The sequence below is a fragment of the Spermophilus citellus genome (genome assembly GCF_964194105.1).
Source record: "Spermophilus citellus genome assembly, chromosome: 15".
NCBI lineage: Eukaryota > Metazoa > Chordata > Mammalia > Rodentia > Sciuridae > Spermophilus > Spermophilus citellus.
In genome coordinates, this window is record NC_138195.1 from 71,779,669 (window position 1) to 71,794,887 (window position 15,219).

The window sequence follows — 15,219 nt, forward strand, 5'->3', positions numbered from 1 at the left end:
CGTTCAGTGTTACTGCTTCCTTCAAGTCTAGAACAGAAATAAAGGTTTCTAGTGTTCTACCTCACAGCTTGGCCTGCCTGGGACTGGATTCAATGGTCTGGATCTTTGTTAGAAGAGTGAGAAGAAATACCTGAGTCCTTTAGGAAAAAAGTGTCATAATGCTGCTCATAGTAAGAAGTCTAATTTCATAACCAAGGGGACATCTGACACCCTAGCCAAGTAGCCAGAATTCCAACCCTGAAGGCTGTCAACTCAAGGCACAAACAGTCCAGTAAACAAAGAGTGAAGTTTAGATAGAGGGGTGCTCTGAAGGTGACTGGTTAATGTTCTAGGATTTTGGGGGGTGGAGAAGGAGACAGGTACAAGAATGGGAAATTCAACCCCCATTGGAGAAACAACACTTGGGTTACTCCTAAGTCAAATCCAGGTCCAATTTCTGGCCAAATTACAACATGAATTACTAAACTATTTCTGGAATAGCTCAAAGACCCCTTCAACCCAAAGCAAACTGAAGCCCTTTGGAAGTACCTTGGTGGTGTTCTGATCATACTTTGCTGAATACCAGTAGGTGGGTATCTCAACACTCTCTCTATATTATGACATTAAAGGAGAAGTTCTAAATTGACTCAGTGTTAATCTGAGAATCTACCAATGACCCCCAATTTTCCTGTCTTCTCAAATCATGAGTGACCTGACCAAAAGGGGGATGAATTCTGACACTGTTTTCTCTTTTCACATCAGAACTGCCACCCTTTCTAATTATCTATGTCAAAGGCCTCAACATATGGCCTCTAGCACTGCCCTTGGACAAAAGAGAACAAATACTCTCTTAACCTACAGGGAGCAGCTACCATCCTCCCAGGAGACTGAGTTCTCCAGCCTGCAGCAGCCTTTTCTCATTTGGCTAGCATTGGGCTGGCACATTCCTGAGCCAAAATGCACACATAAGCTGCTTTCCCTGGTAGCAAAGCTCTTCACTCCTGAGTGACTCTTATCAGGGGCAGTTGGGCATTCTCAATTGGATTACGCTGACAAGGAAAAAGGCCTGTGGTATATTATTTCAACACCATTTGGCTTCAGAAATGTCTGTCTCGACCCTTTTGCCCTTAGAGTCTACTTCTCCCTTCTTGCTTTCTACAGGGTCATCAGACTGCCCCGTCCTAGCTCTTCATCCTTCAAATATTGGCCTAATGTACCTGGAGACAGAATATCATCATTCACAAGATAGATCACATATAACAAATAAGAGCATGTTAAAGACAGAAGTCTAGTTCATTTACCCCTCTTGACATTTCTATATCCAAAGGAAAAGGACAATTATTTAAACACAAAAGCTTTTTGGGTTTTGGTGTGTCTTTCTATGCTGGCACTTTCTATTTTAGAATAAAGTGTTAGGTCTTCATATTCTACTTCTCTGATAATGCAATACCCATGAATATATTTATTGTAAAAATCAGAGATTAAGAATGATCTGTACCCTCTGTCCCAGGAAGCAGGGAGAGGGTCAGGAGGTTTTTCTCTTCCTCTCAGCCCCACCTGGGGGCCCGGGGCAAGGGCTGCCTTCTCCTCCCCTCCCCATTGAGGGACTTTTTTTTTAGTAAACCTACTTTCATTTTGGAAAATATTTATGAATAAATAGTTTTATATGGAAAAAAAAAGAATGATCTGCAAATGGAATTCTGAGGTACTGTAAATTTAGTAGAAAGGAACTGTGTTCTTTTTGGTCAAAAGGGAAACATAAGAATAATAATCCAAATGAAAGGACACATTGCCATCAGTCCAGAAGCCCCATCCATACACTCAGGAATAAATACTCAGATGTATATTGCCCCCATACTAAAGGATCACTAACATTAAAAAAAAAAAAAATTTTTTTTTGAACTGGAGAAACAGAATTTAAAGAAATAAAATGACTTAGAGGAAATAGCCTTTGCAGCAAGAATAAAACATCAAGTAAACTACCTGTTTTATTCAAAAGATTAGATAGATAAGTAATAAGAATGGGATACTATTGAAAAAACAAGAAAAGAAGGAGTAAAAGGGGAAGAGGGTAGAAGAGGAGGAAGAGAAAGAATAAGAAACAAGAGGATTTAAAAAGAGCTACTATAAGGGCCAGGGTTGTGGCTTATTGGTAGAGAGCCTGCCTAGCATGCATAAGGCACTGGGTTCATCCCCGGCACCACATAAAAATAAACAAATAACATAAAGGTATTTATATATATGAATGAGCTACTATAAAAAATAACAAAACTTCTTTAAATCGTCTTTAAAAAAAATAAACAAAAAAAGAATAATAGTCCAACAGATGAGTAAAACTAAAACTGGCAAAGCTAGAAGCCTTTGGAATGTCAGCTCCACTTCTCATATCTTTGTTTATCAGCTTCAGTTTTCTGGGCCTATGAATGGCCAGGTGGGGATTTAAACTTGGTTTCAGGAACTGATTCCAGAGAAAACTGCCAAAGGTAGCTCCCACAGAGCTATATACTTCCTAGACTGGGATTAATGCTCAAACCCAAACAGGCCTTTGCGCCCTGCCCTTTTACAAAAGGAAAATTGAAATAAAGAAATGCAGTATTCCCAGTCCTAGTTCTGACACTGTGTACCCTTGGGCAAAAATACCTCACATTTCTGGATGTGGTGGCACATGTGTGTAATCCCAGCAGCTCAGGAGGCTGAAGCAGGAGGATTGCAAGTTCAAGGGCAGCCTCAGCATTTGGTGGGGCCCTAAGCAATTTAGCAAGACCCTGTCTCAAAATAAAAAGAGGGAATGAGGTTGTAACTCAGTGGTAGAGCACTTGCCTAGCACATGTAAGGTACTGGGATTGATCCACAGCACCACATAAAAATAAATAAGATAAAGGCATTGTGTTAATCTACAACTAAAATTATTCTTAAATAATAAACAAAAATAAAAAGTTAGGGATGTTGCTCAGTGGATAAGCACCCCTGAGTTCCATCCCTGATACCAAAAACAAACAAAAACAACCAAACATCTATGGGCCATAGTTTTTTTTTTTTTAATCTATTGAGATTTCCTGGGGAAGGTCAAGATAGAAATTTAATTACATTCCTCAAGACCCTTTGGAGCCCTAAAACTTATGATTCTAAATGCAAGGTACAATTTAGGAGTAAATGCCTGTGAATGCAGATATCCTGTTACAAAGGCAGCCTGTGGGGGAATGGGGAAAAGAGACTAAGCCTTGTTTGTTTTAGTTCCTGACAGCTGTCCCCCCCCCCAATATTTTTAGTTGTAGATGGACACAATACCTTTATTTTATTTATTTTTATGTGGTATAGAGGAATGAACCCAGTGCCCCATACATGTGAAGCAAGCACTCCACCACTGAGCCACAACTCCAGCCCATGTTCTTCTTTATTCAGCAGTTTCCCAAGTGTTTTATGAACACTTCCAGGTACTCCTAGACTTAGGAGGGAGGGGGGATTATATAACTCTTTAAGAGAGAAATTATGGTAATGACTTAATCACTGCTGCACCCAGGGAGAAAGGGGATGAATGGGTCCACTTAGAGCCTGCAGTAGAGAATAATGGAACCAACCACTTACATTAAGACAAATTATTTCTACATTGAATCCTTTAACAACTCTTTTGAAAGTATTAACTTTTCAGGCTGATCTATTCTCTCAAAGTCCAAAGTTTTGTTGTTCTGGGTTTGTTTTTTGCTTGCTTGGTTTGTTTGTTGGTGTGTATATATAGTACTGGGGATTGAATCTAGTGGCACTCCTAATACTGAGCTACGTTGCTAGCCCTTTTTATTTTTTATTATTGAGACAGGGTCTTGCTAAGTTGCCCAGGCTGACCTCATACTCACAATCCTCCTTCCTCAGTATCCTGAGTAGCTGGGGTGTACAGGTATCAGCCACCATGCCCAACTCCAACATGTTTTTGTTGTTATTTTAAAGTTTTTTTAAATACATTTTTTTAGTTATAGATGGACACAGTACCTTTATTTATTTATGTGGTGCTGAAATCGAACCCAGTGCCTTACATCTGCTAGACAAGTACTCCACCAGTGCCTTACACATTTGAGGTGCCTTACACATTTGAGGTAAGTGCTCTGCCGCTGAGCTACAGCCCCAGCCCCCCCCCAGTATGTTTTTTATGAATCAAAAAACCAAATCTTACACATGAACAGTTCCTGTACTTACATTCTTTGGGGTTAAACTTAAAAGTCCGAAAACTCCAGGGATTAGAAGTCATAATTTTATACTTTCCCCTCAATTGTCATTGATGCATAATTATTTGTAGAAAGTCATGTTCATGAGGCACCAACCTTAGCCAGAAATGACATAAGGACACGTCCTCTCTAGGTAACTGGCACAGAATGATTCAAGATGACCGAGAAAGAAAAAGGGTTTTGGCATTTATACATGCTCTCTGGTTTGAACCCCTTCTCAGGACATTGGCTACCTCTCTGTCTCTAGTAGCTTTATCTCTTCTTAGGGAAAGGATAAGAGAAGGATGCATTTCTCCAGGGATAAAATCCTTGACAGCATGTGGAACCAATAACAGCTGGCTTTCAGTAAATTTTTTTTCTTGAAATACTCAATTTCTATTATTGAAATGGAGCTTTATTGAATGGAGCCACCCTGGTCAGCCTGAGGTCAGATTGTACCTTGTCTTTAAAAAGAAAAGAGCTGGGCACAGTCAGTCAAGCCTGTAATCCTAGTGACTAGGGAAGCTGAGGAAGGAGCATTGCAAGTTCAAAGCCAATTTAGCTAAGCCCTAAGCAACTTAGTGAGACCGTCTCAAAATAAAAAATAAAAAAGGGCTAGGGATATGGCTCAGTGGTTAAGCACCCCTGGGTTCAGTCGCTGGTACCAAAAATCATAATGATTATGATGATGAAGATGATGATGATGATGCTGTTGTTGATGTTTAAAAGCAGTACAGTTTATTGCATGATTTTGTCCAATATAATACATGAATCCTGACTGGAACAGGAATGAGTTTTCCATCTTGGGCAATCCCACTAACTAGCCAGGTTAGCTTGCTTCTAGGAGCTGCTATTCCACTGCCCAGGACAAACCTTAATTTGCCTCAGATATCAGCAGTAGCCACATAAATTATAAAACATGATATTAAGCCATGCATGGTGTCAAAAGTATATAATCCTAGCTATTCAAGAGGCTGAGGAAAAGAGAATCTGTTGAGCCCCAGAGTTCAAGGCCAACTGGGGAAATAGAGAGACCCTGTATCAAAAAAACCGAAAATTCAAAATATAATTATCATTCACAGACTACTTTATTTTTTCAATAACTATGAGAAATAGCATTGCAGTCTCCATTTCTTACGAATAAGAAAACCAAGGCTATAAGAGGTCAAGTGACTTACCTAAGGTCACACAGTAAATGGCAGAAAATTTGAACCCAGGTTTTGCTGACCCCAAAGCCATTGCTCTTAAACAATGCATTATACTCTTAAATATTATACCATGCATTGCATAGGTTCACTAAGTGCATGACAAAAATAGTAAATACAAACTTTGAACTCAACTATCATAGAATTAAAGTTTCTTCTGTTTCTTTTCTCTTCCTAACCAGTGACTAAACACTGTTAGTTATTGATTGTAGAACTAACAAAATTGTTAGGTTTGCCTAGGTTCATTCCTAATCCAAGAGGGAGATTGAGGCTCCCTTTAACAAGGCCAGCAGGGCTAAATGAGGCCCACAGGGACTGGCCTCAAACATACACAGAGGCCCAAGGACAGACTGATCCATCTGCCTTACTGAAAGCACAAGTTTGATGCATATCAACTCTAAACAGTAGTTCTCTTCCTTCTAGAGGAAATTGGCACATATTGAAAGGAAAGCAATTAGGTTGTAACATACAGGCAAACCAGAGCTACTGTAGCCCTTCAGTTTGCCTTGCTGTTTTCTGCATGCACTATACACTATCAAGTCCAAACTTATGCAGGCAATTTGAAAGCCCAGGAGAAATTAAAAACTTCCATTGCTCTACTTTACAACATAGCAATTCAACCCAGCTTTATGCACCCATTACACTTGAAGCAGCTTTTTCAGTCCAAATCTTCTCAGCCTAGTAAAAAATTTTGTTGTCAGCACTGCAGAAAATAAATAAAATAGTTGTTCAATGGCAGCAAGAAGACAATTATAAGTTTATTAATTACCACCCTGTCTGGTCTTCTCTAGGAGCCATGAAGGAAAAAGGAAATAAAAAATAAAAATGTGAATTGACATTAGCAAGTCTATAGATAATAAAGCCCTAAAAGTCAATAGCCAAAGCTACTGAAGAAGAATCAGAGGCTCCCCAAACAGTAGCTATAATATAAAACACTACTAAGCAACTTTTCTCTTTCCCTTAGAAGTAGTCACTACAATAGCATATAATAAATTCTTAGTGACACCAAGACTAAGGAGTCTTATTCTGCTTCAGCTACCCTCAAATCAGTGGGATCAAGAACTTGACCATAAGGGACATTTCCCATTTTATTTGTTTTTGTGGGGCTGGGTATCGAACCTAGAATTTTATACATTTGAGGCAAGCACTCTTCCACTGAGCCACATCTCCAGCCCATTTCCCATTTTATTGATAAGGAAAACAAAGGCATCAAAAATCTAATAGATGAGGCTAAATACTAAAATTGCTTACCATTGCTGCCTCTAAATACATGTCTGTGAGGTAGAATGTAAACAAAGTTCATGGGAGCATCTTTACTCTGAAAAGTCACACCTTACTTTATTCTGAAAGGTGCCCAGAGAAACTCTCAAAACAGCTGAATTTGGATTTGAACAATCCTGAAAAAATTGAGACAACTCCACAAAACAAACAGAAACTGGGCCCAACCAACACCTGTTTGCCTAACAATATCTGCCTGTCTGTCTGTCATCTTTCCCAACTGTACACTTAATACAAAAGCTGCATTATTCTGGTAAAGTTGCATTTCAGCCTAGAGTGCAGGATTAATATTTTTTATAGCCACATGTCTCCTTGTGATGGATGGCAACTTTATAATAAAATTTTAAAATAAAATAAATGCTCAATAAACTTAGAAATAATGGATGTTCCATTTCATAGCATACTCAATTCACAAAATAAAAAAGGAGTGGTAACAGGGGTAGTTCCTAGAAAAAGGAGAGCCCCAAGAAAGAATCCCCTATAACTCCTTAACTCCTTAAAAAAGTATAGTCCTAAGGAGAATTTGGTATCTAAAATGGCAGGCAGGTGTGGTGGTGCACAGGGTGCATGTCTGCATCCAAGCTGCTTGGGAGGTTGAGACAAGAAGATCTTAAGTTCAAATCCAGCCTAGCAACTTAGGGAGATCCTTTCTCAAAATGAAAAATAAAATGGGCTGGGGCTATAGTTCAGTGGTAGAACACTTGCTAGCATGTACCAGGCCCTGGGTTCAATCCCTCAGTACTGTTTTAAAAAAAAAAAATGATTTTAGCAAATGGTATTGGATCAATTGATATCCACATGCAAACAAATGAACCTCAACCTCACATTTACAGAAAAATTTGACTGAAAATGGATCACAGATCTAAATGGAAAATGTAAAATTATAATACTTTTAGAAGAAAACATGAGAGACTATTTTATTGACCTGGAGTTAGAGGGAATTTAGACATTACACTAAAATACATAAAATAAACATTGATAAATTGGACTTTTTAAAAAATAAAAATGTCTGCTCTGTGGAAGATACTATTAAGAGAAGAAAAAACAAGGTTCAGACTGGGAAAAAATATGTAAATAATTATCTCACCATTAAAGTATTTGAATACAGAAATCTCTAAACTTAACAGTAAGAAAACAAACCAAGGGCTGGGGATGTGGCTCAAGCCGTAACACGCTCGCCCGCCTGGCATGCGCGGGGCGCTGGGTTCAATCCTCAGCACCACATAAAAATAAAACAAAGATGTTGTGTCCACTGAAAACTAAAAAATAAATATTAAAAAAATTCTCTCTTTCTCTCTCTCTCTCTCAGAAAAAAAGAAAGAAAACAAACCAATTTAGTTTAAAAATGGGCAAAAGACTTGAACAGACACATCACGCAAAAAGATATTTGGATGGCAGATAAACACATCAAAAGATGTTCAACATCCTTAGCCGTTAGGGAAATACCAACTTAAACCATGTGGAGATACTACTATCTAACAACTAGGATGGCTTGTATAAAAATAGGGGCTAAGGTTTTAGCTCAGTGTAGTATACAATAGTATATACCTGCCTAGCATGTGTGAGGCACTGGGTTCCATCCTCAGCACCACATAAAAATTAAAATAAATAAATAAAGGTAATGTGTCTATCTATAACTAAAAAAAAAAAAAATTAAAAAGCTAAAAATCCCAAGGATTGGAGAGGATGCAGGGAAGCTAATTGGAGAGGATGCAGGGAAGCTAAAAATTTCAGTTCTGGAAGGAATGCAGACTTGTAGGGCTTAAAAATAATTCTTAAAAATATTTTAGCTGTAAAGCTAAACACACTTACCTTTGATCCAGAAATACCACTTCTGGGTATAAGAATCCAGTCTTAAAATGTTACATGCTCTGTGATACCGTTCCTTATGAGCTCCTTGATAAAACTATGGTGAAAGAGAACAGATCAGCAATTGTCAGAGGTTGGTGGGTAGGGAGGGTATGACTACAAAGGGAGGGCAGAGGGAGTTTTCTGGGGTAATGAAACTATTATGTATTCCTGTTTATGGTGGTAGTTACACAAATCTAAATATGCGCTAAAATTCATAGAACTTTATGAATCACTCATAAAGAGAGTTGGTCTTACCTAATTAACAAACAACAAAGAAAGGCAAAAGTTATAACCCTGAATGTATGGACCCTAGCTGAAAACCTGTCCTAGACTTTCACTTGAAGGAAGCCAGGAAGTATATAGTTATAACAACTGGATGAAAACAGAAAGTCTGTTCCCTCTAAGATTTTTTTCTTCTAGACTTTTTAGCTCAAATATGCTAAACATGACCATTTTTTAAATGATATATCAAATAGTACATAATGCATTTGTGTTCTGAAAGCAAGACTAAATGACTTTAATTTTTTAAAAATATTTTTATTATTGATGGATCTTTATTTATTTGCTTATATGTGGGGCTGAGATGCGAACCCAGTGACTCACCCATGCTAGGCAAGCGCTCTACCACTGATTCACAACCCCATCCCTTAAATGACTTTAATTTTTAAATGTGCTTTTAAAATAAGTTTCCCCAAGGTTGACTCATAGTCCAGTAGGGAGGAAGAGCATGGAAGGATTAGATGAAGTCTAGATAGGGAAGAGGGGTGGGTGGGAAAGGGAGAGGGCAGGGGATTAGCAAGGATGGTGGAATGTGATGGACATCATTATACAAAGTACATGTATGAAGACTTGAATTGAGTGTCAACATACTTTATATTCAAACAGAGATATGAAAAACTGTGGTATATATGTGTATTAAGAATTGTAATGCAAAAAAAAAAAAAACACCCCAAAAACAAAGTACATGTATAAAGGCATAAATTGGCATGAACATACTTTATATACAGAGATATGAAAAATTGTGCTCTATATGTGTAATATGTAGTATGTATTTAATACATACTGTTGTCATGTATTAATGTATTAAAAAAATAAAATCAATAAGAGATAAAAAAAATTTCCCCAAATATATTCCTTAACATCTCAACTCTCCACCTCCCCACCACAGCTTGTGTGTATCCCATTCACAGAGGTTTTTTCCTACTTTTTTCTCCTGAAAATTGTACATCTCTAGGTGGATATAGTAGTAGATGAGAAGTAGGTTTTATACAGCTGATATGATCACTCACTGTACAGACAAGCTTGAAAAATGCTACCCAATCTGCCAATTAATTAATCTGAAGAGCAGCCAGTCCCAGGAAATGTTTACCCAGAGAGGGGTGGGTGGTGGTAGGAATTGAGTGGGAACCTATCTATATTTGCATGAAAATGAAGATGCTTAGGAAACCCAACTTCCTTTTGTGGTAAAGATAAGATTGCCTGGATCACTTCCCTAAATGTTTTTTGGCCATTTTTAGGAAGGATGCCTTTTAGGGAAGTGGCTCTGAAAGATGAAAACATAGTGAAGTTTAGAAAAATAAATTAAACTCTGGACAGAGTAGAGAGCAAGTTCAGTGTAATGTGGTTCCTTTGACCTGGCATGAAATATTCTAAATTCAGGAGTATACGATGTAATGATTGTATAAATTTTAGAGCCATATAAACTGAGTTCAAGTCCCATCTCTGCTTAATAGTTGTGTCATTTGAAGCCGATCATGAATCTTATCTGAGCCTTATTTTTTTTATTGTAAAATAAAGACTATGATGCCCCTTTATCTCAGGGAAGGTAGCTCTCTCTGCTTCCTCTAGGCGGGAAGGAGACAGAGTGGTAAGGAACTTCCAAGATTGAAGAATGTTCCATGACTAAGGGACTGCTCAGCCTTTTGTTTATTTTAACTTATTTTTCTTTCTTTCTTTCTTTCTTTTTTAATTTTTTAAGCTATAGATGGACACATAAAAATATCTTTACTTATTCATTTATTTTTTATATGGTGCTGAGGATCGAACTCAGTGCCTCATATGTGTGAGGCAAGCACTCTCTACCACTCAGCCCCAGCCCCAGCCCTAAACTTATTTTTCAACAAGGGACTATAAACAAGGTTTCCCCTCACTCTTCTGGATTGACCACACTCTTTAAGTGAAGTGACCTTGACCATAATAGTAAAGAGATATGAAAAATCTCTTTACATAAAGACTGGAGCCCACCCTGGGATTTCTTTGGCTATGTTTTCTGTACCTCAGAAGAAGTTTACCTATATATCACTGCAGGGTTGGGGGTGAAATGGACATGGAAAATTGAGTTGTAATATTCAATTATATTAAAGAACTGTTGTTATTTTTTTAAAAATTACTGTGTGTGTGTGTATATAACAAAATTTACCATTTTGACAATTTTACTGTTAACTTTTTAAAACATTTGTGCTTTCAAAAATTATTAATCTTTTAGAGCTACATACTAGGGATTGAAACCAGAGACACTTATACTCAGATACATCCATGGTCCTTTTTATTTTGGAACATGTTTTTGCTAAGCTGCTGAGGTTGGCCTCAAATTGCAAGACTCGTACCTTAGCCTCCTGAGTTGATAGGATTATAGGTGTGTGCCACTGCTTCCTACAAACCAAAAATTTTACAGATAAAATTTATAGGTAAAATGGTATAGTATCTGGGACTTGGTTCAAGGTAATTCAGGGGGAGCTAGATTGATACCAGGAAGGAAGAACTCTAGCCTCATGGCACATGCAAGAAGGACCTTTTTCTAGGAGTTAGCTTTTTTCCTAGGGTTTAGCTTTTTTTTTTTTTCCTTTGTTAGATGTTCATTTGATTTCTATCTTTATTTGTTTTTTCGTCATAGAACTCTCAGAAATTGAGCCCAATGTATTCCTTCGTCCATTTCTGGAAGTGATTCGCTCAGAAGATACCACTGGCCCTATCACTGGACTGGCTCTTACCTCTGTCAACAAGTTCCTGTCCTATGCACTTATAGGTAAGAACTTATACTTTGTTAGATGACTATAGCACTTTATTTCTTGCCTCTCTTGGGTTGCTGAGGCCTTAGTCAATGAGCTGATGATACTGGAAAATGTTTCTCAGCCATCTCTTTCCTTGTAGAAGAGAAATATGATTGTTATTGTTACTCATCATGCTAATTGAATGGGGTTGTACAGGCAAGAATGGGAGGGACAAAAGTTTACCCTAGGACTGTGGTTTCTCTAATGCTTTGAGAGTTAAGGGTACGATCTGATTTTATTTATATAAATGTATGTATGCATATCTTTATTTATTTATTTGTATGTGTGTGGTGCTGGGGATTGAACTCAAGGTCTCACACATGCAAGGCAAGCACTTTTCTACTGAACCATACCCATCCCTAAAGTTATATTTTCAAATATTAATGTATTCTTATTGTAAGAAGACAGATAATAAAGAAGTATCTGAAAGAAAAGTTAATTGTCTCTCTTCTTTCTCAATGTTCCAGCCCCTTCCTTAGGTAAATAGTGTCTGAATATTTCTTTTTTTTAAATTATATATATTTTTAATTGTTAATGGATCTTTTATTTTATTTATCTATTTATCTATTTAGGATTGAACTTAGGGCTCACACATGCCAGGCAAGTACTCTACCACTGAGCCACAACTTCAGCCCATGTGTCTTGAGTTTTCTTTTTTCTTCTTTTTAATATTTTAATATTTTTCTTCTTTTTAATATTTTTTAGTTGTAAATGGACACAATACCTTTATTTATTTATTTTTATGTGGTGCTGAGAATCGAACCTAGTGCCTCACACATGCAAGGCAAGTGTTCTACCACTGAGCTATAGCCCCAGCCCATGTCTGAGTCTTTCTATAAGTAAATAGGTAAATAATGGTTTGAATCTGTTTTGGGGTTTTTTGTTTGTTTGGTTTTTGGTTTGGGTACCAAGAATTTAACCCAAGGATGCTTAACTACTGAGCTCACATTGCCACATTCCCACCCCCCACAACCTTTTTTTTTTTTTTTTTAAACAATTTGGTTTTACTAAGTTGCTTAGGGCCTGGAATTTGTAATCCTCCTGCCTGAGCCTCCCTAGTCACTGGATTACAAGCATGTGTCACCACACCCGGTTTGGTTTGAATCTTTCTATACCTTCTATACCACCTTCTGCGTGTATATAAATATGAAGTTCTGCCCCTTTTAAAAAACAAAAAGGATTATGTGCTATTATTTTCTTTTTTGTTAATTTAAACATACAAGATAAAATTATCCATCTGATTTATCTTTTTTATTGTAGTAAAAAATAAATAACAAAATTTTTGCTTTTAATCATTTTTAAGTATATAATTCAATGGAATTAATTATATCCACAGTGTTGTCCAAATATTTCCACTATTTCCCAAACTTTTTATCACTCCAAATAGAAAATCTAATGATTAAGCAATAATTCCCCATTTCTTCTCTTTTTGCCTCTGATACGATTTTTTTTAGTAGCTATGAGAGTCCCATGTTATAACAATTCATTGACTCATTATTTAATATTTAGATTATTTTCTTTTGGGGGCCGTTATAAAGCTGAAATAAACATCCCTGTTCATATGTTCTTATTTACTAATTTTACTTTTGTATGAAATGTTTCTGAACTTGGAATTTCTGGTTTAAAGGCTAGGTGCATATCACATTTATATAGGTATTACCAGGTTGCTTTCCCTAAAGGTTGCAGCCTTTATTTCCCCCATCAATATTTGAGAGTTTCCATTTCCCCACTCTGCTCTCAGCTCTGAATGTTTATCAGTTTTCTTTTTTGTGTGCCACTTTGGTGGGTTAAAAAAACCAAACTGTATTTTGTTGTGTTGGTTTCCGTGAGGTTAAAAGTTAGATTTTCCTCTCCTTTGCCTCTTTTTTCATTGAGTTGTTTTGGTTTTTCTTATTAATATGTTAAGCTTTTTTGTATATTAGGGATATCAACCCATTGTCTATCACAGTATTACAAGTCTTTGCTTCCAATCTAGGCCAAACATTTTACCCAGTCAGTAGTTGATCTCTGAATTTGTTTATGGTGTCTCTCTCTCTCTCTCTCTCTCTTTCTTTCTTTCTTTCTTTCTTTTAATTCTTTTTCATTTGGTCTAGTCACTTAGAATCCTGAATTCTTTTTCCCTTATTACCAATCCATGTGCAAGGATGAGGAACATTTAAAAAAAAAAAAAAAAAAAAAAAAAAACAGCTGTCTTTGTTTCTAAGAAGGGAGACAAAGAAAATATAAGGCTCAGGGCTATAGCTAGCTAGAAAAGCAAATGGCCTTCTATTCAGAGCAATAAAAAAACCTTTATCTTTTTTAGAAAGTTGGATTTGCTTAGCTAAAGCATTCAGGATCCTAAGCAGGAGTCTTGGGTTCTGAATAGGTACATCAGCCTCTGAGGGCACTAGTCCCAGTTTCACACTTTTCCTAAACAAAATTAGGCCCAGCCACTTCCAGCCTTGCCCTGAGCACCACCTGCAGGTCGCATCTCTTCACAGCGTCCAGCAGCTGCCCTTCTATGCCTTTTTCTGATCTCTTGGTGTTGCTCTCCCCCTTTCCTGAACTTGGCAGACAGGCTGGTCATTGGAGAACTTAGGCCAGCTGGTCATTGGAGTTTCCTGTGGTGGGAAAAGAGAATGCTGGAGGTGGTGACTGCAGTGGCATGAGAATAAGAGCAGGAAGGAGTGTATGAAAGCCAGATGAAGTTGGCAAATTTCCCTGAAGCTGGCCCCAGAGTGGACAGAAAAGGACATTCTGAGGATAGGATCTAGGGGAGGACAAGGTCTGTTAAATGGTCTCAAGACAAATGATTATTTTTGGAGGCTTCCTTCCTAGAAAAAACATCCCACACCTCTGAATCCTGTAGTTCCAGGCTCCTGGAATTCTTTTAGGTGCTACTCCAAGGACTGGCCTTTGGTTTGGCCACACACAGCTGGTAGATCAAGACTTGTGCCACTCTACCCAGCTTGCTGAAAGGCCCTGCCTGTGGTTCTAAAGGCCTGTCACTAATACCTGCCTTTTTAGAAAATTAACTTTGCTGCTTTGTTCAAACTCAAGGGATAAGAATACAAAGAGATCAGTAGAGATTAAACCACCTTAACTAAGAGATTACTGAAAGAAAAGAAAAAATGAACCCCAGAAGCCTTGTGAAATGAAAGCAAGGCTGCCATTCACTGAGCCCAGATATGCCACACAACACTGAGAAAGACGTGTCTTTCCTGTGTAGGCACTATAGGCCTAAATAAGGACTATGAGAAAAGGCTTGGACAAGGGCCTGAGAGTATAGAATTTTCTCTGCTGATTGGGAGAAACGGGAGGAAATAGGGTGATAGGAAGAGGAGCTGGGTCACCCTGTTGTGCTGTGTATCATGAAATGCTTCCCTCTGCATAACCTCTCAAGTAGCCACTCTTGATGCTCAGTGGAGGCATGCTATAAGTAGGACAGTCTTTGATACAGTGTCAGAGACTACATTGAAGAAGAAAAAGAAAAAAAAAAACAAATGAAAACTACTTTTAAACTAATGATAGTCTCTGGCTCATTGTTGCAGGAAAAATGCTTGGGTCTCTCAGCCATCTCCATTCTCTTTAGAGGAACTCCATTAACTTTAGGTACCAAGAAAGAGAAAATGGCAAGAATGTCTTCTGACTCCTACCACTTTAGATTAGGAGGTGCTTCCT

The 15,219-nt window shown here is 37.7% G+C and overlaps 1 protein-coding gene across 8 annotated transcripts in view; it reads left to right on the forward strand.

Moving 5' to 3' along the window:
• The window catches only part of GBF1 (golgi brefeldin A resistant guanine nucleotide exchange factor 1), a 127,349-nt gene that overhangs the window by 82,236 nt on the left and 29,894 nt on the right, over positions 1-15,219 (forward strand). For all 8 annotated transcript variants that reach the window (XM_081268342.1, XM_081268335.1, XM_081268336.1 and 5 more), the window contains one exon: positions 11,403-11,534. In XM_081268342.1, coding sequence (XP_081124468.1) covers positions 11,403-11,534 — 132 coding nt within the window. The remainder of the gene's footprint in view (positions 1-11,402; positions 11,535-15,219) is intronic.